Here is a 26,681-nt window from a genome sequence, read left to right on the forward strand (position 1 = left end):
CAGTCCATCCGGTCTGCTCAACAAGATAAACTCATATGTGCTACTTTATATGTATACCTGACCTTGATTTATATCTGCCATTTTCAGGGCACAGACTGTAGAAGTCTGCCCAGCACTAGCCCCGCCTCCCAACCACCGATGTTGCCACCCAATAAGTTACAAGTTGACACAGAAAGTGGAAGACAGGCAAAATAACCTAGAACAGCTAAGAGGAGCTGGAAAAGCTGTCAGGAAAGCAAAGATACAAATGGAAGAAAAAAGAGCCTGTATGGTAAAACTGAGGAACAAGACATTTTTTTAGATATGTAAGTGATAGGAGGAAGTGCCAAAATGGCATAATGAGATTCAAGAGTGAAGGGGAGGAATATGCAGAAGCTGATAAGGACAAAGCTGAACTGCTTAACAGCTATTTCTGTTCTGTGTTCACAGATGAAAGACTGGAAACAGGGCCACAGAAAAGAATTGCTAAGGGTAATGGATGGTAGACCAGGACTGATTTTCAGAAAACTCTGTTAGCGAGTAGCTAACTAAACTAAGAACAGATAAAGCAATGGGACCTGATGGGATACATCCGAGGATGCTCAAGGGAAGTTTTGGAGTCTCTGTTGTGTAGGAAGTACTTAGGCTGGCAGAAAATTACTAGATAACAATTATTCTGGACTCATATGCAAAGGGATATGACAGTACCTCTTATTTGGCCCTAAGCTCGGCTGCTAGGCTGTACCAATGAAAGGAACAATGTAGATGTATAAATAACAATATAGCAAAATGCAAAGCAAGTTACAAAAATATACTTGTACTACCAAAAATATTGATTATTACCAATAGATATATAAAACTATGTGTGAATGATTACACAACTATAATATATATCCCGAGTAGATGACACACTTAGCAGTGAGACTACTGACCAGTAATCCTGGGACAAACTAGTCCTTCACCAGCAAAAACCATAGACTGACTGTACCCTAAACCATAGGTATAAAATCCGTAGTTTGCAGACTTCTGGTGTGGTGAACAATCAGGATTTTTTCGTTGAGACTCTAGTAGAATTTTCTACGAGTCTATCCCAGTTCAGGAATAAAATCTAAGGTCTTTGCTCAGTGCCCTGATTCACAGTCTTGTGGGAACCTACAGAGCTGCAGTGGAACTGACCTTATCAACTTTTATCACAAGGAATTCAGTTCACTGGTGTTTAGGAAAATCAGTCTTTCTAGTTTCTCTGAGAGAGATGATGACTAGGCAAATCTTCTCTTCTGATCTTATTTCTTTCTCTTCTGTCCAACATTGGCATCCCTCTTGCTCAGGTGATACTTATGGGCCAATCACAAACTGTGTACTTCTGTCCAGCAGAATTTACGAAGAATGACCACTGGGGTGGAGAAACCAGATGCAATGAACAAAGTGTAAAAACAAAAAAAGTAGCGTGATCAACAAAACTTTTTCAAAAATCCGACGAGATGTGATGAAGAAGTATGCACTCTCATGGCACCGTGTTTTGGCAAAGTGCCTGCCTAAGGATTCTTGTATAATAGTGATTGGAAGGAGGATGATGAAAATATGCAAATCAGAAATGAACAGAATCGAGTCTTACTAATGATTCTAGTATGCAGTTAAAGCTGCATCAGCAACAAAAAAGTAAATGAGCTTCACATCTACCCGTTCAACTCCACTCATTATTTTATAGACCTCTATCATATCTCCCCTCAGTCACCTTTTCTCCAAGCTGAAGAGCCCTAGCTGCTTTAGCCTTTCCTCATAGGGAAGTCGTCCCATTCCCTTTATCATTTTTGTCGCCCTTCCTCACCTTTTCTAATTCCAATCTTTTTTGAGATGTGGCGACCAGAATTGAACACAGTATTCGAGGTGCGGTCGCACCATGGAGCGATACAAGGGTATTATAACATCCTCATTTTTGTTTTCCATTCCTTTCCTAATAATACCTAACATTCTATTTGCTTTCTTAGCCGCAGCAGCACACTGAGCAGAAGGTTTCAATGTATCATCAACGACGACACCTAGATCCCTTTCTTGGTGTGCGACTCCTAACGTGGAACCGTGCATGATGTAGCTATAATTCGGGTTCCTCTTTCCCACATGCATCACTTTGCACTTGCTCACATTAAACATCACCTGCCATTTAGACGCCCAGTCTCCCAGTCTTGTAAGGTCCTCTTGTAATTTTTCACAATCTTCTCGCGATTTAACGACTTTGAATAACTTTGTGTCATCAGCAAATATAATTACCTCACTAGTTACTCCCATCTCTAGGTCATTTATAAATATGTTAAAAAGCAGCGGTCCCAGCACAGAGCCCTGGGGAGCCCCACTAACTACCCTTCTCCATTGAGAATACTGACCATTTAACCCTACTCTCTGTTTTCTATCTTTTAACCAGTTTTTAATCCACAGGAGAACACTACCTCCTATCCCATGACTCTCCAATTTCCTCTGGAGTCTTTCATGAGGTACTTTGTCAAGCGCCTTCTAAAAATCCAGATACACAATCGGCTCACCTTTATCCACATGTTTGTTCACCCCTTCAAAGAAATGTAGTAGATTGGTGAGGCAAGATTTCCCTTCACTAAATCCATGTTGACTTTGTCTCATTAATCCATGCTTTTGAATATGCTCTGTAATTTTGTTCTTAATAATAGTCTCTACCATTTTCCCCGGCACCGACTTCAGACTCCCCGGTCTATAATTTCCTAGATCTCCTCTGGAACCTTTTTTTTTTTAAATTGGCCACCCTCCAATCTTCTGGTACCATGCTCGATTTTAAGGATAAATTACATATTTCTAACAATAGCTCCACATGCTTATTTTCATTTCTATTAGTACTCTGGGATGAATACCATCCAGTCCAGGAGATTTGCTACTCTTCAGTTTGTAGAACTGCCCCATTACATCCGCCAGGTTTACAGAGAATTCATTAAGTTTCTCTGATTCGTCAGCTTCGAATACCATTTCCGGCACCAGTATCCCACCCAAATCTTCCTCAGTGAAGACCGAAGCAAAGATGGATGAAGTATGCCAAGCAGTAGTATTCTATTGTAGAAAGCTGGTTTCTGATGTATTCAGGCCACAGGCTGTAGAATCCATATTACAACAGGAAAAGATGTTCAGGCTTACCTGGCCTCTGACCAGCAAAGGTGAGATGGCAGGAAAATATCCCTACAGTCTGACCTCTTCAATGCTTCCTTAGTGTCTGGAGTGGTCCCAGAGGACTGGAGAAGGATGGATGTGGTTCCTCTGCAGAAAAGTTGGAAGTAAGGAGGTGGTTGAGAATTACAGACCTGTTAGTTTGACCTTGGTGGTGAGAAAACTAATGGAGATGCTTCTAAAGAGGAGGATTGTGAGGTTTCTAGAACTGAATAGACTGCAGGACCCAAGGCAGCATGGTTTCACTAGAGGGAGGTCTTGCCAGACTAATCTGATTGATTTTTTTGACTTGGTGATCAAACAGTTGGATATAGGGGGGCGCTAGATATGGTGTACTTTGATTTTAGCAAAGCCTTTGACACGGTTCTTCACAGGTGACTGATAAGTAAACTGGGTGCCCTCAGGATGGGTCCTAAAGTGATTGACTGGGAGCTATGTAGTGGTGCTCAGTTCTGTATTTTCTATCTGCACCTGCTAGTTGATGGACATAACTACCCACTTGTCCTGGAATAGTGTGAAGAACTAATGGAAAGAAAATTATCAGTAAGTCCTAATTTCTCCTTCTGCCACTGATGTTCTTTGTGTCTTTGGGCAAGTCATTTTATCTCCAATTGCCTCAAGTTCCCACTAGGATTGTAAACTCTTTGGGGAGGGGACATATACTTGAATGAGTAACGTATCACCACTGTGCAGTGTTGCTTATGTCCAGTAGCACTATAAAAGTTTCCCCAAAGGGTGTTTTAATAAATTATTCCTGTAGTAGAAAATTAGGTGAAAAATCTACCATTGCCAGGAAGAGGCAGTGATTTCTGGAAACTTGCAATTCTTCCATCTTTCACCCCCCCCCCCCCCCCCAAAAAAAAAGGAATGAAAAGTAACAGCATTCTATATTGTTTGTGTTCCAGTTGCTGTGACTTTAAACTGATGATTTGTATATGCTCAATTGTCATAAAAAGTGCTTATATATTGGTGCAAAACATCAGTTTGCCAGTGATATGAAAATACTTCAATGGTGACTTCTATTTCCTACATGTTGCATATAATTCTTGGTATTTGAACATTAAGTTCCAATATAACTGTTTTGAAGGAAACTATCATGATGTTGCATGATATTCCTCCGAGGAGGTGGAAATGTAGATCAGGATTTTTGATAGCAGTACTTGCAATAAAATAGCATTGTTAATAAAAATGGCTATATGCAGCCTCTTAAACCCAAGTTGTAAATATTTATTGGCATTTATTAATTATGAGAAGTTTAAAAATTATGCAAATGCAGTTCTGTTTACATTTGTTATTAAAAAATCTATCTTACATTTCAAGTAGCTGAATATGGTTATCCACTAAAATTGTGACCTTGATGCAACTGTAAAAGTAGGTCATAGGAAGAATAATATTTTACAGTGGGTGTGAGGGGGTTTATAGAACACTGCTCCTCACCCTTAAGAGAAGTCCCTCTCTAACTAGCTTGGGCCACCTTAAAAGACAGGACCAGTCTGAGTGAGGTTAAGGAGGCCCAGGGAAGGAAGATTAGGAGCCCCAGCAGATACGGCTGCAGTGGTTGTACACAATTTGTGACCTGGCTGAGATAAGCCAAGTTTGCTTCTTGTTAAGACTTACAAACCTTCTGAGATTTGGCTAGATCCATACCCGAGTTCCCAGAAGACCTGAGAACTAGCAGGCTGTGTTTGGGGTGGGGCAGTCCCACCAGCCATAGACTGCTTGGCCTGCTTACCAGAGGCCTACTCAAGACAGTTACTAAACCAGAGAAACTGTTGCATCTGAGGTTCCTCTTACATTTATATACCTTGTCTGGCTGAGTTATTCCCAGGGCTACCCCTTAACCCTTGCCCGGGGTCTCACAATGGGCTTATGCACTAAGTATGCACATATGTTACACCAATTTTCAGAGGGACAGTATGCATATACCTTCCCTTTGACAATTCCCCCATGGAACGTACATACACATATTTACAAATTTTACTTTTGTACACAAAAATTTGCCAGCTCATTTTGTGCCCATATTTTATAAAGAATGCAAATAAGCACTGACATCATGCTGACTCTGGTCCTGGTAAACATCACTACTCGGGGTTGAATAAACTTATTTGCATACAAGCTGTATTTGCATACTTTTATCTGCACATAGTCAATGATATTTTAAAAGAAGCGATTTCTGTACTTAAACTTTGTTTTATATTATGATTGGTTTTAAAATTAATCCCATAACACCTGCCATTCTTGTGAGGCTTGTTAAACGGTTTTTCTAAATTTAGAACACTGACTATCAAAAATGTTTTTGCAGGTTCTACTGAAGACAACAGCTGGTGATATTGATATCGAGCTTTGGTCTAAGGAAGCACCGAAAGCTTGCAGAAACTTTATTCAGCTGTGTTTGGAAGGTAATGATTTTCCAGATGTTCATATATTTGAAGCATTTTTATTATCTAATTCAAGAAAATAACTTACAGCATGAGATTGACAAATAATTGTGGTAGCTGAAGTGTTTATAATGGTGGAAACTATTATAAAGAATAAAATTGTGGAACACAGAGACAAACAAACATGGTTTAATGAGGCAGAGACAGCATGGGTTCAGCTAAGGGAAATCTTGCCTCAACAATTTCTTTGGAAGCGTAAATAAACATGTGAATAAAGGTGAGCTGGTTGATGTAGTGTATATACCGTATTTTTCGGACTATGACGCCCTTTTCCCCCCCCCAAATTTGGGAGGAAAATGGGGTGTGCGTCTTATAGTCCGAACGTAGAGAAATTCGACTTCCGGGATCCCCAGCCCGCCCTCCCTCTGAGTTCCGAGATTGCCCGCCCTCCCGAGCTCCGAGATCCCCTTCCCTCCCTCCCTCTGAGTTCTAAGTAATTTTACCTAGTCGGGGCAGCAGCAGAAGCGAAAACCATTCAGCCTCGGCACGTCACTCTTCCCTGTTTTTCTCAGCTCTGGTCCCGCCCACTGAGGGCAGGACCAGAGCTGAGAAAAACAGAACAGGGAAGAGTAACGTGCCGAGGCTGCATGGTTTTCGCTTCTGCTGCTGCTCCGACTAGGTAAAATTACTTAGAACTCAGAGGGAGGGAAGGGGATCTCGGAGAGAGGGCGGGTGATCTTGGAGGGAGGGTGGGTTGGGGATCCCGGAACTCGGGAGGGAGGGAGGGACACGGACGGACCCTGGAAACAGGAGACATTCGGACAAGACGCACCGGAGCACCTAGGTTGTAGAGGAGGAAAAAGGTGCGTCCTATAGTCCAAAATGTTTTTCCTATTTCCCTCCTCTAAAACCTAGGTGTGTCTTATAGTCCGAAAAATATGGTAGATTTTCATAAAGCTTTTGGCAAAAGTTCCTCATGAGAGACACCAGAGAAAATTTAAAAGTCATGGGATAGGAGGCAGTGTCCTGTGAATTAGGAATTGATTATTGGACAGAAAAACAGGGTAAGCTAAATGGCCATTTTTCTCAGTGGAGGAAGGTGAATAGTGGAGTACTGCAAAGATCTGTACTAGGACTGGTGCTATTTAACACATATATAAATAATCTGTAAAATGGATGATAAATTTTGCAGGTGACAGAAAACTATTCAAATTTGTCAAAATATATGCGGATTGTGAAAAATTGCAGGAAGACCTTAGGAAATTGGAAGACTGGGCATCCCAACGGCAGATGAAATTTAATGTAGACAAATGCAAAGTGATGCAGATTGGGAAGCATAATCCGTATCATAGTTACCTGATGCTATGGTCCACCTTAGGAGTCGGCATTCAAGAAAATGAGCTAAGGGCTCTGTTTATCAATGTGCACTAGCGTTTTTAGCGCATGCTAAATGCTAGAGACACCCATATATTGCTATAGGTGTGTTTAGCGTTAGCATGTGCTAATTTTTAGCTCATGCTAAAAACGCTAGCGTGCCTATAGTACAGTTTAGTAAACACGTCCCTAAGTGTCATTGTAGACAATGCACTGAAATCTTCTCCCTAGTGTGCGGCGGCGGCAGTCAAAGAAGCAAACAAGATGCTAGTAGTTATTAGGAAAAAGATGCAAAATAAGACTAAGAATATTATAATGCCTCTGTATCGCTCCATGGTGCGACCTCATCTTGAATACTATGTTCAATTCTGGTCACCATATCCTAAAAAAGGTATAGCAGAATTAGAAAAGGTTCAAAGAAGAGTGACCAAAATGATAAAGTGGATGGAACTTCTCCCATGTGAAGAAAGGCTGAAGCAGTTAGGGCTCATCAGCTTGGAAAAGAGACGGCTGAGGGGGATATGATTGAGGTCTATAAAATCTCATATGGTGTAGAATGGGTAAAAGTGAATCGATTTTTCACTTTTTCAAAATTACAAAGACCAGGTGATTGACACTCGATGAAATTATATGCAAATACTTTAAAAACAAATAGGAGGAAATATGTTTTCACTTAAAGAATAGTTAAGCTCTGGAACTCTTTGCCAGAGGATGTGTGTAACAGCAGTTAGCGTATCTGAGTTTAAAAAAAGTTTTGAACAGATTCCTGGAGGGAAAAGTCCATAGACTGTTATTGAGATGGACATGGGGGAAGCCACTGCTTGCCCCAGGATTGATAGCATGGAATGTTGCTACTAATTGGGTTTCTACCAGGTATTTATGAACCTGGATTGGCTGCTGTTGGAAGCAGGATACTGTGCTAAATGGACAATTGGTCTGACCCAGTATGGCTATTCTTATCCTCCTGCAGTAGTGGCTGGACTCTCTCAGTGGTTTTCTTTTCTTTGTACTTTAATAGGTTTTCTCTGGATATTTTAAGGGAAGAGGGCAATATTCTTGGAGACTATTGTAGAGTTGTAGCCTTTTCGTTTGAAGGTTTTAGTCAGGTTTTTGACGTGTTTATCTTTGTCTCTTAGGTTAGATCTGATACGATGGTATCATGTGGCCTGGCTGTGTGTAATGGATTTATTTATTTATTTTTTGTATGTGAAGGGTGGAAGCTGCAGTTGTGGAGGTAGCTGCATATATCCTTAGGTTTCCGGTATATAGATGTTTTATATAGCCATTGTTGATGGAAACTGTGATGTCTAGAAAGTTGACTTTTTCTGGGGAATAATCAATTTTGAATTTGATTATAGGATGGTATGTGGTGAAAGAACTGTAAAATTGTTTGAGAATCTGTTCTCCTTCGGCCAAAATCATAAAAATGTCATCAGTATACAGGTAGTATCTTAGGGGTTTAGTCTCTGTATTCAAAAATGTCTCTTCTAGTTCTGTCATGTAGAGTTAGTATATTGTGGTGCCATTCTGGTGCCCATTCCAGTACCCATGATTTGGTGATTGATATCATTGTTAAAGCGGAAATAGTTGTGAGTTGGTATAAATTTGATTAATTTTGTAATAGGTTCCTGTGAGTATTGGTGGTCCAGGGTGGATGGTTTTAGGAATTTATCACATGCATCTAGGCATAGATGCATCTGCATGGGGAATGTGGCTGTATAGTGATTCTACATCCACTGAGACCAGAAGAGCACCCAGTGGTAGCTGCATAATGTTTTTTTAAATTTGTTCAGAAAGTCTGTAGTGTCTTTTATGAAGCTGCTTGTCTATATAAGTCCAGATATTTCCTGTATAAGTGTGCCAGTACCAGATATGATTGGTCTGCCAGGGTTTCCAGGTTGCTGTCTCATATGAGAATTAATTATGTATTCTAATTGTAGTCCTGATTGGTAAGTGAAATAAACAATTACTGAGTATTGTCATATTACTAAGGCCTTCTGTGTCTTTCTGTCTCTCCACCTGGTGGCATTAGGACCATAATCTCTAGAGTCCTGGACATTCCAGGTTACAGGTAACTAGAACCTTTATACCTTGGAGAAGGCAGAAAGATAAACAACTGTGAACTGTTAGGCCACAGTAAATATGAATTATACTGTGACTTAGGTCCCCCTATTGCATAAAATGGGACCAAAGATAAATAATGCATGTTAGTCCTTGGTAGCAAGGTAGCACTTTCTAGTAAATTTAACACTAAGGGACCGATGCACAATGGTTGCCGTTAAATATGGCAGCTGCGGGTGAACTTACTGACAAACAGTGTCCGATGCATGAAGGGGATGGCATGCAAATAAGGTGCACGGAAATTTAACTTTGACCTTTTTGCATCGGCCCCTGTAAGCACCTAGCACATGCACAGAACAGTTGTTTCCATGACATGGGGTGGGGGGGATGGGAGGGGAGAGAGCTCCTGCGCTGAAACGAGCTCACTTTCATCTTTGGGACAAACTTGGAGCTCCTGAGATTTCCTGCATAGCCATCCAGTTTGTAAAGATGGTGACAGGAGCTTGGGTGCGTCTTGAAGCTGAAGCTCTTGTGTACGAGCAGCTTGCAGGGTACCGAGAAGGGGAACCAGGAGAAATAAAGGTCAGTAGAACCCCAGAAGGAGGGGAGGGCTACCTGCACCAGGCCTCGGGGGGTGATCAGGAGGCAGAGCCTGAAGAGAGATGGGAATTGGACAAGGGGTCAGCCCCGGAGTAGCCGGTGTGGATGAGGAAGGCTCCTTTTTGACAGATCCTGACCTGCCGTAAAATCTAGCAGGTTTAAGGTAGGCTTTCCTTTCTGTGCATCGCACAGAATGCTCATTTTTATACTGATGGGCTTGTTGTAATACATTTTAATAAGGTTATCGGTAGCTGCTACTGCGAACAGTACAAGGAATGCGAGCCCCTTTGTGTATTAGATGCTAAATAACGTTTGGTTTAGACCAGCTACAACCAGTCTAAAGCAAGCGTTGAGTGGAGGAGTAGCCTAATGATTAGTACAGTGGGCTTTGATTCTGGTGACCTGGGTTCTCCACTGCAGCTCTTTGTGACCTTGGGCAAGTTCCTTAACCCTCCATTGCCCCAGATACAAAAACTTTAGATTGTGAGCCCTCTAGTGACAGAGAAAGTACCAGCTTATAAGTGTACAGTGCTGTGTATGTCTAGTAGCGCTATAGAAATGATTAGTAGTAGTAAGCATGGTAAGCTTTGTGCATCAGCCCCTAAGACTTTAGTTAAGAGACTATGGATGACATGACATGACTCAACTTCGTACAATTTTGGGGGCCCTTTTACTAAAACTTAGCAAGCGCTAAATGCTAAGAAGCTCATAGGTATAAAATTGGCTTTATAGAATTTAGCATGTGCTAAACTTTAGTAAAAGGGCTTCATTGAGATTTGTAGGATAGTAATACACCGTTTTAAAAAAACTTTTATTTTGGTCAGTTCTGGGTAAGATCTTCTTTGTGTTCTGGTAAACTAATACATTGTTTTCATAACTACCAGAAAACAGTTCTAGAGTTATTTTTGAGGCTATCAATATCTACTAGTTTTTTTTTCCTCGGGCTTTGTTAGCTTGTAGCCATTTCTTCAATGATACTGCAGATAGAAAAATAAGTTTAGAATTATTTTAGATGCCTTGAGCCACATAAAAAAGCATTGCAACATGAAGCATAATGGGACTAGCCAAGGACTGTAATGTTTAAAATTACAAAAAAAAAAAAATCTGAGGAAAGATATTAAATTTTTTTTTAGTATGAGGAAAAATGTTTTAATATTTCTTGCTAAAGGCAGCTGCTTTAAAACATTGGAAGTTTGCTCTTTTGGTGGACATAAAAAGTTGCCCCCACTTTAGAGAGCATCATACTTTGGTAAAGGAGTGAAGTGAGTCATATTTAACTAGAAGATGTCTCAGTCGCACTGTTGATTTCGAAGTACCACAGTATTTACAATTTATTTGAGTCCCAACAGCATATATATATCTGATAATTAATTTTCCTCACAGATGGCAACTTGATAGCTCTTTAAAATGGAGAATACCAGATAATTTTCTAATAGACATAGTGCATATTCATGACTGGAGGGTTTCCATTACCAACTTGTGAAAGAGTATCAGGGGTCAAATCCCATTTCTCTTACTGGTGCTGCTTGTGTACAAGTCCCATTATCCTCCATTTCCTTAGATAAAAATTTTAGGCCTAGAATAAGGGGATGGGATTTGATATACTTCTTTTCTGTGATTACAGTCAAAGCAGTTTACATATTATATGCAGGTATTTATTTTGTGTCTGGGGCAGTGGAGGGTTATATTACTTGCTTAGAGGAGCTGCAGTGGGAATCTTGGACTCACTGCAGTAACCATTAGGGTACTCCTCCACTAGACATTCATAGAGTTACTTATGAGTATTGTGCTACTAGTTTTGCTTTTACAATATGTTAGTACTCGTGCCTGAAATGTGACTTTCCTTGAGCTTAGACTTACAAAGACAAGTCATCAAATCTAAAATCCAAATCCAGTCATGATCTTGGAGAAAGAGAATGACATTTATAAAACTATCAGTTACCGATTTCATTCCTCCAACTTCTCTATAGCCATTTCTGTGTTCTGAATTTCATTGCATAATTTTCCAGTTTGAATTAATTTTGACAGCTGCCTTACCTTGTAAAATTTATGCAAAAGTTTCAGCAAAAGATAGCTTATGTATGAGTAATTTCTTGGATTCTATCGTTACCTTTATTCCATGACTTATAGCTTCAGTTCCCTGTACTTTAAACTACAGAACTTTATAGAAAACAATCTTATTTTCTTTTATTTCTTCCAGGATACTACAATAACACAATATTTCACAGAGTTGTGCCAGGATTTATAGTACAGGGAGGTGATCCCACTGGTACTGGGTCAGGTGGCGATTCTGTTTATGGACATCCCTTTAAGGTTAGAATCTGTTTTTGAATATCTATTGCCATTTTTTCCAATGAATAAATAATACTTGGGTGTTTTCAGTCACACTAGTCCTCTTCATTTCCAGTGCTGGGAGATTTCAGGCAGTAGGCTGTTTTTGAAGCAGATCTTTACTTTTCTTACAGGACCCACAGTTTTGAAAGTTCTGAGCATGATTTGTGTGAGTCTGAAAAATGTGTGGTTTCTTATTTTGCAGTGGCAAATATGTATTAACAAAAATTGCCTATTGATGTGTGCACTTGCTTTGAGTCACCTGTAAGTGCCAACTCATTTGAAACTATACTTTGGAGGAATGATTGAGAGAGCAGTTCTGGTCACCTCCTACGGTGTTTAAAACTATCTCAAAAAATCCAAAAAAAAAATAGATTTTTGGTACAAGGCTCTTAGTTGCAAAAAAACCACAGAAAGGCAGTATATCAAGTCCCATTCCTTTTCCTGTTTCCCTTAATTGGCTCCCCTTGAATGTCTAGTTTTGTGAAATATGGCACAGATATGAATAGATGTAGAATATTTGCCAGTTACATATATGTGAAGAAACAGTGTGTTTTAAGCCTGTAAAATGTATTGGATATTTTCCTATTTTAATTATGTCTTGAAGTGTATTTCTCCTATTTGGCCAGCAGGTGGTGGTTTTTTGTGATAGAGCTGTTATAGTGAACTGAATGTTTTCTTTAACACAAGCAGGAAGCAAGCAGCAGTATACTTTCAAATCTTGTTGCCTGGGCTCTGATTGGCTCAGGAGCTCATTTCCCTTAGAGACTACTGATTTTGCCTTCAGGCTTAGCCAGGAAGAAAAAGAGACAAATCTCTTTGCTGAGGCTCGTGAATTACATGTCTTGATCTTCCCAGGTACTGTTTAGCCAGTATTCAAATGTTTAGTTTTATAATTGATCCATATTTCAATTTCGGTTACCTGTTATTGTTTGCTAATCACATTTTTGTCCATTGTTCCAAGTTCTGAGAATAAACATAATTGTTCGTTCTGCCTGTCTGGACTGATAAAGAATCCTGGTGGTTTGTGTGTTGGGTCTGTGAGTTCTTTCTGGGAATTGTGGGACCACTGGGAGTGTGGCCTCCATTATCCTAGAAATCACTGGGGATAATTTGAGAGCGGGAGCCTCGCCCAGAGGGGGGTTGTGACCCAGCCGATGGGAGGAGGTTGTAACAAGGACATAGTGTTACTGATATTCGTTGGAGAGTAATCAATTAGGTTATAGCAGGGAGGGAGGTGATTTAAAAAGACTTTTACATTTTAAAGGGCAAGAATGGATTTTCACTTTAAATATGGTGAATCCCCATGGAGATTGAATGGATAACGTTAATTTAATCTGGGGTCCTGTGATTGGTGGGAGGGTTGTCATCTAAGACTGTAAATACAAATATGAAAGACGCGTCTGCCATCTGGGCCACATTAGAGCACGTCAGCAGGATAAACTGGGGCTAGTATGAGGTATATCTTTGGTAAATCTGAAAATTTTGGAACTCTTTTAATAATAGTTCACTAATGTGATTTTTTTCTTTTGGGGAAATCCTTGAGAAAGCGATCAGCGAAACATGTGCAATGTCAGATCATAAATTCCCCTAGGCTAACATTTCAGCAAAAGCCAATCCATTCAGATGAGTAAAAGTTATTCTTATAAAACAGTATCAAAATAATTTACATTCTTAAATATTATAAGGTTGGAAGGTGGTGTTGACCAGTAATGATCTTAGTTTGTAAATCACTGTGGGAAAAGTGTATACCACAACGTGACACCTTTGAGGTCATTACACCCCATTCCTTTCTGTAGATTACTGGATATTGTTGAAGTTTGTATGATATATGATCCAGATAACGAAGAGCCGACAGTGATTAGCCTTATTAGTGTGACCTAATTAAAAAGAATACAAATACTATTAAAACTCTATCCAGGACATAATCTTCTGCCTCTTCTTCTTAAAGAAGATTTGCAGGAGGGTTTCAGCGCTCTCATTACTGCACATCTAACCATTGCACTCCTACTCCTCTTCCACCGCAAAAGACTACACCCCAGTGCTTATGTCCACAACAGTAATGGGGACAGAAGTCATAGACCCCTTTTCAGTCTAAAAAAACAACCCAATGTTTGACTCCTTATTCTTTGTACAAACTTAGTATACCGCTTCAGCTGCCATGCTGAATATAGCGGTTAACATGCTACAACGAGAGGGGGGGGACAAATTGGAATAGGAACTACAATGTCAGATGGGATAGAGGGAACAAGACCACAGCACACACCACACAAACAACTTAAAGATGAAGAAAGAAGAGGAGCAAAAGAAGAAGAGGGAAAGAAGTAAGGAGGGGAAGGATGAAAGAGGTAAGGAGTAGAAACTGAGGTCACTGCCTCACTGACCAAAGGCTTGTCTAAATAGCGATGTCTTGACAACTTAAATTTGAGGAGGAATAATTCACCACAAATTTCTAGGGGGAGATGTTCCATGTTGCAGGGGCTAGGAAGTATAAGGTGCTATGCTGTGTATGCTCATATTTTGCCATTTTAGGGCCTGATAGAATTAGTCGATCATTGATGGAGCGAAGCAATTGTGGGGGAGAGTAGGGTATTAAAGAGGATAAATAAGGTGGGAACCTTCCTAGAGATCATTGCCTCTGTCCAGTTGTCTATGCCAAGCAACCTGCTTGTAGGAGGCAGACTCCATCTCTTTCAACAGAGATGGCTTTTTATAACCTTTGATCATTGGGTGCTACATGTCATCCATCACAATTGCGTTCTGTTTTGGGAGGGGGGGGGGAAGGCTTCCCAACTTCCTTTTTACATGAGAGTGGGACAGTTGCCCAGACAGTTTGCTATGACTGCTGCTGATGGCGAAGAAGGGAAGTTGTGACCACTCAGGAAGGGCGATGGCCAAGGAGAGGCGCTGGAGTCACCGGGGGGGGGGGGGGGGGGGGTTCGGCGGTCAGAAGTAGGCAATGTCTGGATCAGCTAGCGGAGGGAAGAGGAAGGAAAAGAAAGTGAAGAGAGACCCTGCAATAAAAAAGAAAAACAAAATACACAGTTTAGTGTGCTGGCACCACAACACATCTTCCGGGTGTTCACAACACACACCTGTTGAGAAATGCTGTCCTACAGGAAAGAAGGAACACGGAAGAAATGATACAGATATTTAAATACTAGAAAGGTTTTAATGAACAAATCTTTTTCAAAGACAAAGAAGATGTAGACCCAGACAACATGAAATGGAGCTGCAAGCAGGTAAAATTAACAGCAAAATCAGGAAATATTTTTTACTGGAAAGGGTGGTGGGATGCCTGGCATGCCCTTTCCAGTGGAAGTAATGGGAAAAATAACAGTGACAGAACTCAATAAGGCATGAAATAATCATAGAGGATCACTAGATAGCAAGAGGAAGGAGTCAAAGCAAAACTTTAAATGACTTTCACACTTCAAAAAAAGGTGTATAAGGGTGCAGAGCAGCAGGTACAGCCCAAAGGGTTGTCTAGATTGTCTAGGCAGGAAAAGCGTATACAAGTTGGGAAGCTGAAAACGTACAAGTTATGTTACACAGTGCTCACTGAATGCAAACCTTGCGTAAAGCAAAGATACTTACCTGTAGCAGGTGTTCTCCGAGGACAGCAGGCATATATTCTCAGATGAGGGTGATGTCATACAAATATAATAAATGAACTTGATAATATAGGAGAAAGTGAGCCTAGTGGAAAAAAAGGGTCAGAGGGTGGAGTTGAAATTCTAATAGCAAAAAGATTTTGCAGTACCACTTGTCCAAACTGGCTATCCCGCCTAGAATGGTGATTAGACAAGTAGTGAGCAGTAAAGGTGTGGATGGAAGACCACGTTGACGCTTTACAAATTTCTTCAATGGAGGAAGAGTGGAAATGGGCTACCAAAGCCACCATGGCTTTTATAGGAGTGGTGGAGAGAGAGGGACAGGGAGATGCTGAGCTACAAGTGTGGATGAAGAGTGAGAGAAGAGATGCTGGGCTACAAGGATGTGGGAAGGGGAAGGGAGGAGAGATGTTTGTTATGCTGGAACCATTTGGGAGAGGCCATGGGGATTCTAAAGGAGATTAGTGGCGAGTACAAAGGATAATGGTGTAGTAATAGGGAGTGAGTGAAAGAGAAGGGAATAGGAAGCCAGGGAAGGAGTGAGTCAGGAGAGCTAGGGAGAGAGAGAAGGAGATGGAAAGTTGATAGGTAAGTGAAATATAGCTGGAGGACTGAAGAGTGAAAGGGTGAAATCTGAGTAGGCAGATAAAAAGAGAGGAAATATGTCAGAGACAGATATATTGAGGGAATGGAAGAAGATAGGAGGAAAGTGGAGAAAGGACAAATGGATAGCACCCACTGGAAAGAGAGCAGAAGACAGACAGGAAAGTAGAAGAGAGAAATTGGGACCAACATGCTTTGAAAAATAAAATGTTGTTATCTAAGTCATTTTACTTGTGTGGTTGGAAAAGCAAAATATAATGAGGTGTATTTTGAAAGCACTTAGACTTACAAAGTTACCTGGAAGTGTATTTTCAAAGCACTTAGACTTACAAAGTTCCATAGTAACCTATGGAACTTTGTAAGTCTAAGTGCTTTGAAAATGAGCCCCTATAGCTCTTAATACTAAGTTTAGAGCTAGATGGTAAATTGCAAATTCTTGCTTTGTATTATTCTTTTCTATGACTCTGTAGCTTTTATTATAAATCGCTTTGATATATATGAAGGAAGGCTATACGTAAAAATCATAAAATTAAATGAGAAACTTGCATCTTTTGTGTTTTGCAGGATGAATTTCACTCGCGCTTGCAGTTTAAAAGGAGAGGGCTGGTTGCTATGGCGAATGCTGGCCCTCATGATAATGGCAGCCAATTTTTCTTTACTTTGGGTCCTGCTGATGAGCTCAATAACAAGCATACCATCTTTGGAAAGGTTAGACGATCATCATTCAGAAAGAAATACTTGCAATCATAAACTGGAGAGATGCGAGCTATATACGTGCTAATTGCAGGTTTTCATGCTCTCTTCTTCCATTTACTTGCTTCATTATTTCTCTTATGCCTGGCAGTTTTCTTCTGTTACTCCCAAAAATTGTTAAAATCAAAATATTTGTTTTTTTCATTTCTTGTGTCATGTAGTACTCAGGGTTTTACTTAAAACTTTGATTCCCAATATATATATATATATATTTTGTATCCAGACGTACTGGGCTTTATATGAACATAACTGTTTTCCTGTTGATTTCTAGGTGGTACTGTGAATTTGGATTAATTTTATTTTTAGAAGAAATTAATGGGCAGATATGGTATATTCTGCATAAATTATTGTAATGAATGAAAATTACTACTAAATTGTCAATTTAAATGTCTTTTTGATTGATACTGAAGAGGTCACTTGAGAAGGAATCATTGAAATAGACCTCATTTTGATGTCAAGACTGAGCTTATGTATGCACTTCCCTTTATAAATAATTTTTAAATGTATAACTTATTTTTAGAAGGGGAGGGCTGTGTGGTTTGCAATTGATGTATCTTTAGACAACTGAGCTATTTATAGCTTACAGACCCTATCATAATCTGTAGAATTTCTCATAACCTAACAAAATAATTCAGCTTCCCCATGCTAAGGTTTGATGTACATTATTTAGGCAGTTAATTTAAAAGAAGAACACCATGAAAGATGTGCAGAGAATATGAGAGGTGTTACCTCAATTGGTGAGAAATTTATTTAACTACAAAAATTGATATTTTATACAAGGGCTTAAGGTATACTCGAAAGACGTGGGAGCTCCTGAGCCCAATCAAGATGGTCGTATAACTACTACTATTATAAATCACTTTTATAGCAAATTATTCTAGCTGAGATGGAATAACTACCCACATCATATTTACTGTAGCTATTCTTTCATCATTCAGTTCTTATCTTTTCTCCCAGTATATTTTGACATAGGCAGAACTTCCAGCATTAGGGAGATTTAAATGGCCAAAGGCAGGATTCTCCAAGTCTGCAAACTTAGCTCCCATGATAGTTGAAGTACTAGCTGAGTGCTTAAATGAATCTGTAGAACAGCACTGAAGAACCCTTAGGGATCCTTTAACCAAGCTGTGGTAAAAGAACCTCTGCAGTGGTGTCTGTGTGTGGGTTTGCTGTGCACCTAGGCCCTCTTTTACCACAGTGGGTAAAAAGTTAAAAAAAATTAAAAATAAAGGAAATGGCCAAATGATAAGTGAAACACTTGCCGCGTGGTCATTTCCTGGGGGATCCCTTACCGCCATGTATTTAGAAAGCGGTAAGGGCTCCCATGCTAACCTGGCGGTAACTGGGCATTGCATGGGGCTGCCTGGGTAAGCCCTCAGTACTAAAAAAAAAAAAAAAAAAAGTAAGTATTTTTTGAGTGCCGGAAATGGCATGCCATGGGGGCAGGCAGTACCACTTGGCTCCTGCAGTAGCCCGGTGGTACTGCCGAATTGGCACATGGCAAGCCTACAGTGGACTTCCCGCACCTTTGTAAAAGGGCCCCTTAGTTTATAAGGAATTCCTTCTTTCTTTTTTCCTCTGCATGTTTTGTGGAACCTGTATTCTTACCTCTCGCTATGGAAGCCGACTTTTTTTTTTTTTTTGCATTTTTTGCAATTAATGTCCATTTGTCTTTATATAAAATCAGTATGCTTGATTTTTTTCTTTTAATTTTAAGAAAGAAGTTTATTAAAATTAACAGATGTAGTTACAAAAGCAAACTACAACCACTCTTTATTTATTTATTTACTAGCCTTTGAGCCCGTAAAAACGGGCTATTATAGGAAGGGGGGGTTGAAGGGCCCGCCCCCGCCGCCGAGTTTGCCGCTGCACCCCCCCCCCCCCCGAGCCGTCACCACCCACCTTCCACCCAGCCGGACCCTCGCTCCGCTATTGAAACAGCGAGGGTCCTGGAACGCAGCACTGAGCTCTGCTGAGCTGCCGACATCGCCCTTCCTTCTTCTTCTCTGCCTGTCCCGCCCTCGTGTGACGTAACGTCGTCGAGGGCGAGGCAGAGAAGAAGGAAGGGCGATGTCGGCAGCTCAGCAGAGCTCAGTGCTGCGTTCCCGGACCCTCGCTGTTTCAATAACGGAGCGAAGGCCCGACCGGGTAGAAGGTGGGTGGCGGCGGCGACTCGGGTGGGGGGAGCGTTAGACGGCGGTGTCCCTCCCTCAGAAATGCGCAGTACAGACCCTCTGTGTTCCGCCCCCCCCCCCCCCGTCATCACGTATTGACGCGGGGGCGGGGCAGAGAAGGTCTCTACTGCACATTTGCGAGTGAGTACGGTCACTCGCCGTTTATATGTTTGATTAGGATTTATTTACCGCCTTTTTGAAGGAGTTCACTCAAGGCGGTGTACAGTAAGAATAGAACAAACATGAGCAATAGGCAATTACAGCAGTCTTGAACCAACCAAAAGCTAAATAAACTTCCATATTTAAAGTATTTTACCTTTATGCTCATGTAACCCAGGCTCCCCCGCCCCCCCCCCCCCCCCCCCCCACACACACACACACTATAAACACCTCATCTATACAGCAAAACAGAATTCCTGTATGAGAACAAATTAACCACAATCATCATTCAACCACAGTTGAATCAGTGGTTGCCAAATCTTTGGCCACTTTTGGACAGTATGCCTCTTTTCATCTAACAACTTTTCCATATCATAAATGTACCACAGTCTTGAAAGCCATTATAGACTCAAAATCCAAATTCTTTCTTTTTTAAAATATTGTTTCTCTGAGGACAAGCAGGTAAAATCCCCAATGTGGATTACGCCATCCACATTGCCTGGCACGGAACGCTTATAAAGCATAATACAGCTTTAAATCCATGCAACAATGTCCCCACCACGTATGCATGGGTGCCTTCCTGCCCATTGCGAGAGCATGGGACCAACAGTCATCTATCCCCTGTGAGGAGAAGACACGCTGCTTCACAGCTCTCTCACTGTGTCTGGTGTGGTTTCAATTTTGAGACAGCTTTTTGTGCCTTCACTGTGGATTTTTTTTCCTGGGTCTTCTTTGTTTTTCCCCAGTTGGGGTTTTTTTTTTTTTTTTTGCTCTTCCCACTTTTAAGTGTTTTCATTTTTTCACGCTCAGTAGGCCCTCTTAGACCTGAGCTCTGATCGGTCTTTTCCTCCTTATTTTTCTTGGTGATTTGTCCCATTTTAAGGTCAAAATCAAGTCATTTGATTTGGCCACCGATGTTTTCCCTTTCATGTCACTGAAGATTCCCAGTAGCTTTATGCACTATGCCCAGTGCAGTTGCACCATTCTTGGTGCCTCCAGTGTTTGGGACTTGAACATACCCCTTTCAGTTGTGTTCTTTGCCGTTGTATGAAGAAAAGGACTCAGCTGGCCAGAGAGACTCAAAGAGAAAACATTTTGAGAACCCAGTCTGAATTCTTTATGTCAGCATCGGCATTGAGGTTGAGCCTTTGACCAGTATCGGGTGCATCGGTCCCTATGGCTGCTAGGTCCTTATCAGACACTGGGAGTGGTCATGCATCAAGCAGGTTTCCACCTGCCTCAACGTCAACTGTTGTTCAGGGCCCCCAGGACTGGTCAGCATCAGACCAGACACTGAGGAGGCTTGGGGATTCAATATTGTCCTTTGTGGTTCTCCATATATATTTTAGTTTTCCTTTCAGACTGATACAAGCCCAGTGGAACATGCATGCTTAGTGGATTCGGACTACACAGAACTTGAGAGCACTAAACTTTTACTGGACACTGTCTTGCTAGATGGGTCATTCAAAACCAGAAAAAAAGAATCGTCTTTCAGATTCTTCCCATATAAATTGTGCTCATTGTGAATGTATCAGAGCTGGGCTGGGGAGCCTAGGTAGATAAGTTTCATACTCAGGTCTTTAGTCTGCTCAGGAAAAACAGCAGATAAATTATCTGAAGTTAGGGGCTAAGTTAAACATTCTAAATGCTTTCAGAGATCAGTTGCCCACAAAATACTCCTAGATCAAATGGACAACCAGGTACATGAACATGCTGCAAGGGACAGGCAAAGCTGGTAAAATGACAGGTGGGGTATTTGGAATTGGTGGATGTGTGGCAATGGAGGAAACCCCTTGAGAGATAGTGTGTTCTTTTTATTCATCTCCCTAAGGTTCCTACTCTCGACTCGATATCATGGTGGCTGGAAGTTGAGAATTTGTGGAGGGTGAGAAGATGCAAGATAGGATCTATTACTATTTTAAACCATGCTGGGAGGGGAAGGGTTGTAATAAAGGTAGATGTGAGCCGGGGGGGGGGGGGGGGGGGGGGGTAGTAATAAAGAGAGGTAGAAGCTGAGTGTATCCATTTTGAAGGAGGAGATGATTTCTATATACCGGAAAAATGGGCAGAGGACCTTGGATTCAATGATATGTCTAGGACTGAGGTGGAGATCCTTTGAGATGAAGGTAAAGCCACTTTATGAGGGCACTTAATTGCATTATGATTGCACTGTGCATGCAAAGGCACAGGGAGTAGGAGTGAGAGAGAATTCAACTGGTGGAGCGAATCAGAGCTATGGAGAGAGTATATAAATTAGAACAGAGAGCAGTTATTGTATGTGCTGACGGGGCTGCTGAATGTGCCTAATGCAGGAGATAATAGTGTATTAAATGAAGCAGAAGAGGCAGCTATATTTTGAGAAAGGAGATAAAATGATAGACTGGAGATGTTGGTGAAGCAGGTTCAGGGTAGGTGAAAGTAGGGTAAAAATGATTACGTGTGGAGCAAATAAATTGGAGGTGCTGAAAGAGGTAGTGAATGCCTTCAAAGAGCTCTGTAAGGAACTATATACATCTCAGGGCCTGGTGGAGCAGTCAGTGATGGAGGTTTTTTTTTTTTTAGGGTGGATTATGGGATAGGGGTTCAAGTGATCTCAGAGGAGGTGAGGGAGTATTTGAGATGGACATGGGGGAAGCCACTGCTTGCCCTGGGATTGGTAGTATGGAATGGTGCTACTAATTGGATTTTCTGCCAGGTACTTATGACCTGGATTGGAACCATTGGAAGCAAGATACAGGGCTAGATGGACCATTGGTCTGGCACAGTTTGACTGTTCTTATGTTCTTTTGAACAGACTGGTGGGTTGGTTTGATATACTTAAAGCCATAAATCAATTGAAAGTAGAGAAGGCCTGTGATGTAGATGGGTTTGGTATTGTAGTTTATCAAGCCCTATGAGATGTGGTAGCTCTGGAGTTGGTGAGGATGTTTTAAAGCATTCAGATAACCCAAACATTACAATAATCTTTTTATGAATTGTATATTACAGTCATACATAAGGAGGGACACATAGCAGAGAGTTCTGCTTCTTACAGCCTTATGTCCTTACTAAATACTTGTGCTAGAATTTGTGTTAAAGTCATAGCAAATAGGTTGGAGACTCTGATGCCTCTCTTTGTGCATAGAGACCTAGTGGAATTTATAACAGGGCACTGGGCATATGATAATCTGTGTATAGGATGTTAGGGATTTGTCAAAGCTTGGGGGGGGGGGGGGGGGAAGGTAAGAAATTACTGATAACTCTAGATGCCAAGAAAGTGTTTGATAGAGTTAACCCTCTTTATTACTAACATTTTGTGGACATGTGGATTGGATGAGGGTTTTTTTAGGTGGATTTAGGCATTATATAAGGGGCCACTGGCAATGGTGGGGGCTAATAATTGTATGTCAGACTTTTTTAGGCTTTCCCAGGGAATGAGGCAAGAGTGTCCACTTTTCCCACTCCTCTTTGCCATAGACATAGAGTGGTTAGCAGAATGGGTTTGGTGGGAGGAGCTAATCAATAGGATAAGGCTGGGGCAGAAAGAGCATAAAATTGCCCAGTATGAGAAGGATAATTGTTTATATGTGTCTGAGGTGATGACATCTGTGTTTGCACTGTTGGTGGATTATGGAGTGCTATCTTGGCTATAAGGTAATATAGAAAAGTCAAAGATTGTCACTTGGAACTGATTATGCCGAGGCAGCAGGTGAGGTGTCCTTTTAGATGGGCAGATGGATATATTAAATATTTGGGAGTTAAGCTCTTTGGGAGAGTGGAAGAGCTGTTTTAGAATAATTTGTTGCCCCTTCTTAGGGTTTTCAGGAGGAATTGGAGGAGAGTGATATGAAGTTGAATTAGGAGGACAAATATGATTAAAATGAACTGGCTCCCATGAGTCTTATTCTTATTTACTATGATACCGATAAAGGATGTCTTACACCTACTTTAGGGCATTACATAAATTGATGTCATAGCTGATTTAGGCGTATAGGAGACCTAAAATGAGTCTTAAGATCCTGCAAAGAGATAAGAAAGATGGGTGAATGAATCTTGGCTATTTCTCCTACCGTGTCCCAGAAAATGTCCAGTGATTTTAAGAAGTGCTCCAGATGTAACAGGACCATGTCCCTCACAGATAGCCATAACTGGTGCCTGAGGCCCAATCATAATCCCTTTTCTTATAAACTCTGTTCACTGTCAAGAAGAGGTATTAAAGGTCAAGAGAAGCAGCACAAATAGATTTTTGGTGCCGAGAAGTCTAGCCTCTTGTCTTTGGCAAAGCATCAGCCTCTGTGGCTTCAGGGGCTGCATTGTACACTGGGGATGCATCGACATTGAGAGGGATTTCATCTTTCTTGACGTTGAGTGTCAATAATTTCCACGTTGAGATGTTCCACTGAATGTGGAAATTAAAAAGAATACGACCTTTCTTCCCAAGGAGTGTTTTCCGCAACCTGGTACAATCAATGGTGCTCAGTCATCTAGACTATTGCAACGCACTATATGCCGGATGCAAAGAACAAATAATCAAGAAACTCCAAATGGCCCAAAACACTGCAGCTAGACTTATATTCGGCAAACCAAAATTTGAAAGTGCTAAGCCCTTACGAGAAAAACTACACTGGCTCCCACTTAAGGAACATATCGCTTTCCAGGTATGCTCATTAGTTCACAAAATTATCCATGGAGACGCACCAGCTTACATGTCAGACCTGATCGACTTACCACCTAGGAATACCAAAAGATCATCCCGCACATTCCTTGATCTGCACTTCCCCAGCTGCAAAGGAATGAAATACAAACTAATGCATGCATCAAACTTCACCTACCTGAGCACGCAGCTATGGAATGCACTACCGCGCAGCTTGAAATCGGTCTACGAAAGAACGAACTTCCGCTCTTTACTGAAGACCCACCTCTTTAATAAAGCCTATCACAAAGATCAACCAATGTGAACATGTACAAATCGCCTATCTATATTTAGAATTGTCTCTTAATATATGCTTGTACACTATTATTCTGTCTTATTATCATCATGCTGACCAAAACCCTGCAATACTAAATGTTAATTAACTAACATTCTTCCACTATTCATGATGTATTGTAAGCCACGTTGAGTCTGCAAAGAGGTGGGATACAAATAAATAAATAAAATAAATAAATAGCAGCTGCTAGTTTGGCATCTTCTGATACCCTTCCGAGGGCGAAGAAGGATTTGTCATTAGCCTTGTCTATGCTGAGAGATTCCAATACTATGCATCGGGTGGAGGCCAAGAATCATTGGCATCGATCCCCCTTGAGGTATGGAATTGAGAGCAGCAAGGCACTGATGTCCTTGAAGTGCTCCTTATGTGAGGGCCACTCACCTTCCCAGGAACCAAATGAAGAGCATTAGCCTCCATCAAGCCAAGACTAGTCACCAATGCTTCCCCAATATCATCAAAAGATATGACCTAATTCGACTGAGCTCCAACCTTCATCTGGCATGACTCCAGGTCATGGTCAGGAAGAGATGGAGTGCCTGTTTGCTCGACAGAAAGCCATAGCATCAAAGGCATTGGTGACAGCAATTCAGGCATTTTAGCTCGTTCTGAGGCCTCGAGGGGCATTGAAACTGATGTGCACCAAACCTGTGTCAATTTCCAGTCCCTCAGTGGGGGAAGGGGAAGCCTTAATGCCTTATTTTCTAGGCCTGACTATGGTATCGGTCATGCAAAGCAGGCAGAGACTCAAATGTCTCCAGGGCAGTACTTTTATATCTGATTCAGACAGCTCCTCTGTGTCTGAGGAGGCACCAGAGGCCTTCTCAGAGGGTCCCTGGGTCTTCCCTCTGGCTTCTCCCTTTCATATGAAAGAAAGTCACCTCTAGAGAGAGCTGTCCTTCTATGACTTTGCTAGGGAGATGGCTAAGTTATCCCATTTGATTTGGAGACTCAGGATGAGCCCAGGGCTGAGACAGTGGACATCCTTTAGCTTGTTGACCCCTACCCACCAAGTAGCTGTGACAGTGCTCATGCACAGAATGCTTAAGTTTGTACAGATGAAGTAGTGGAAGACCCCCTGTTCTGTACAGAAAATTTACTAAGAAGGTTGACTCTATGTGTAGAGTCCAGAAGGCTGTGATATTTTAAAATTTCAGCTTCCTTACCATTTCATGGTGGTCAAATCTGCTGCCAAGACCCAGAAGCTCTGAGACTTGCTCTTCAGCCTCCCCGGGAAGGAGGCTTGGATCTTGGAGTCTTTTGGGAAGAAATATTACCAGAACACTTTGCTAACTTCCTGTATAGCTTCATACCAGCTCATTTGCAAAATATTGTGCGCATTGTGGTGGAGTTTTCAGACACTCTTACTTGGGAGAAAGCTGAGGAGTTCCGTCAGCTAGTAGCCAAAGAGGGAGAGTATGGAAAATACACAGGCCGGGCGCCTATGATGCTTTGGATACTGCATCTAGAGCCTTTAATATGGGTAGAGTGGCTCTGGCTGTGTGCCTGAGACCTGGAATCAATGATTTAGGAGAAGATGGTGAATGTTCCATGCTAGGGAGACAATTGTTTTTGTGAAAAAATGAAGGAGGTCACAGATTTCATCAAAAAGCATTCTGAGCACATCAAGCCACTATCCCGGTCTGCCCCTATCTCAACGTCCACATCTAGGAGGTATTTTGGCAGAGGGCAGTGGAGGACCTACTACTCTCAGATGCTTAGTTTCCCTCCTCCCTTGACCCTCCCAGAATAGTTACAGATCTTGCTCCCAACCACAGCAGCAGAGAACCCAGAAGTCCCAGCCATCTCCCCGGTCAAAGCAAGGGGTCAAGCTTTTGGATGGCTCCACGAGAGCATAGCCCCAATACTTGTAGCTGTTCCTGATAACCTTCAGTAGGAGAGAAACTGAATTTTTTTTACAAGAAAGGTGGCTGCTTGTGAACTCAGACTGGTGGGTTCTCAAAAGAGTCTGAGCAGGCTATACACCAGTTGGGAAGGTTTCCTCCAAACTGCCTACTGAGAACATCAAAATTAAGTTGTAGGCACCAGGAATTGCTTATAAAGAACTCTCTTCCCTTTTACAGGCTAATGCAGTTGAGCCCATCTTACCAGGGAAAAAAGAAAATGGATTTTCTCCGAGGACAAGCAGGCTGCTTGTTCTCACATGTGGGTCGACGTCCGCGTCGGCCCAGGAGTCGTCATTTTGCAAGCAAAATATTTAAAAAGTTTTGCCAGAGTCTTCTGTCGCATGTGCAGCGTGTACCGCGCATGCGCTGACTGATTTACTGCCCGTCGCATGAGCACGTCTCTTCAGTTTTTCTTTCTCCGCGTTGAGGTGCGGCAGCATTCGTTTCTGCTCCTCTTCAGGCCTAGGAAAAGTCTTCACTGATTGCAAGTTTGTTCGCTTCTATTTCTTTAATTTTTTTCTTACAAGATAAAAAAAATTAATAAGGTTCCCATAGTTTCCTTTTAGTTTTTTCACCTATTTCAAGTTTTCTTTCTTTTTCG

The 26,681-nt window shown here is 41.4% G+C and overlaps 1 protein-coding gene across 1 annotated transcript in view; it reads left to right on the forward strand.

Moving 5' to 3' along the window:
• The window catches only part of CWC27 (CWC27 spliceosome associated cyclophilin), a 365,379-nt gene that overhangs the window by 8,563 nt on the left and 330,135 nt on the right, over nt 1-26,681 (forward strand). The window contains exons 2-4 of the mRNA XM_030193180.1: nt 5,465-5,561; nt 11,776-11,888; nt 16,688-16,831. Coding sequence (XP_030049040.1) covers nt 5,465-5,561; nt 11,776-11,888; nt 16,688-16,831 — 354 coding nt within the window. The remainder of the gene's footprint in view (nt 1-5,464; nt 5,562-11,775; nt 11,889-16,687; nt 16,832-26,681) is intronic.

This window comes from Microcaecilia unicolor, chromosome 2 (assembly GCF_901765095.1).
Source record: "Microcaecilia unicolor chromosome 2, aMicUni1.1, whole genome shotgun sequence".
Taxonomy (NCBI): Eukaryota; Metazoa; Chordata; class Amphibia; order Gymnophiona; family Siphonopidae; genus Microcaecilia; species Microcaecilia unicolor.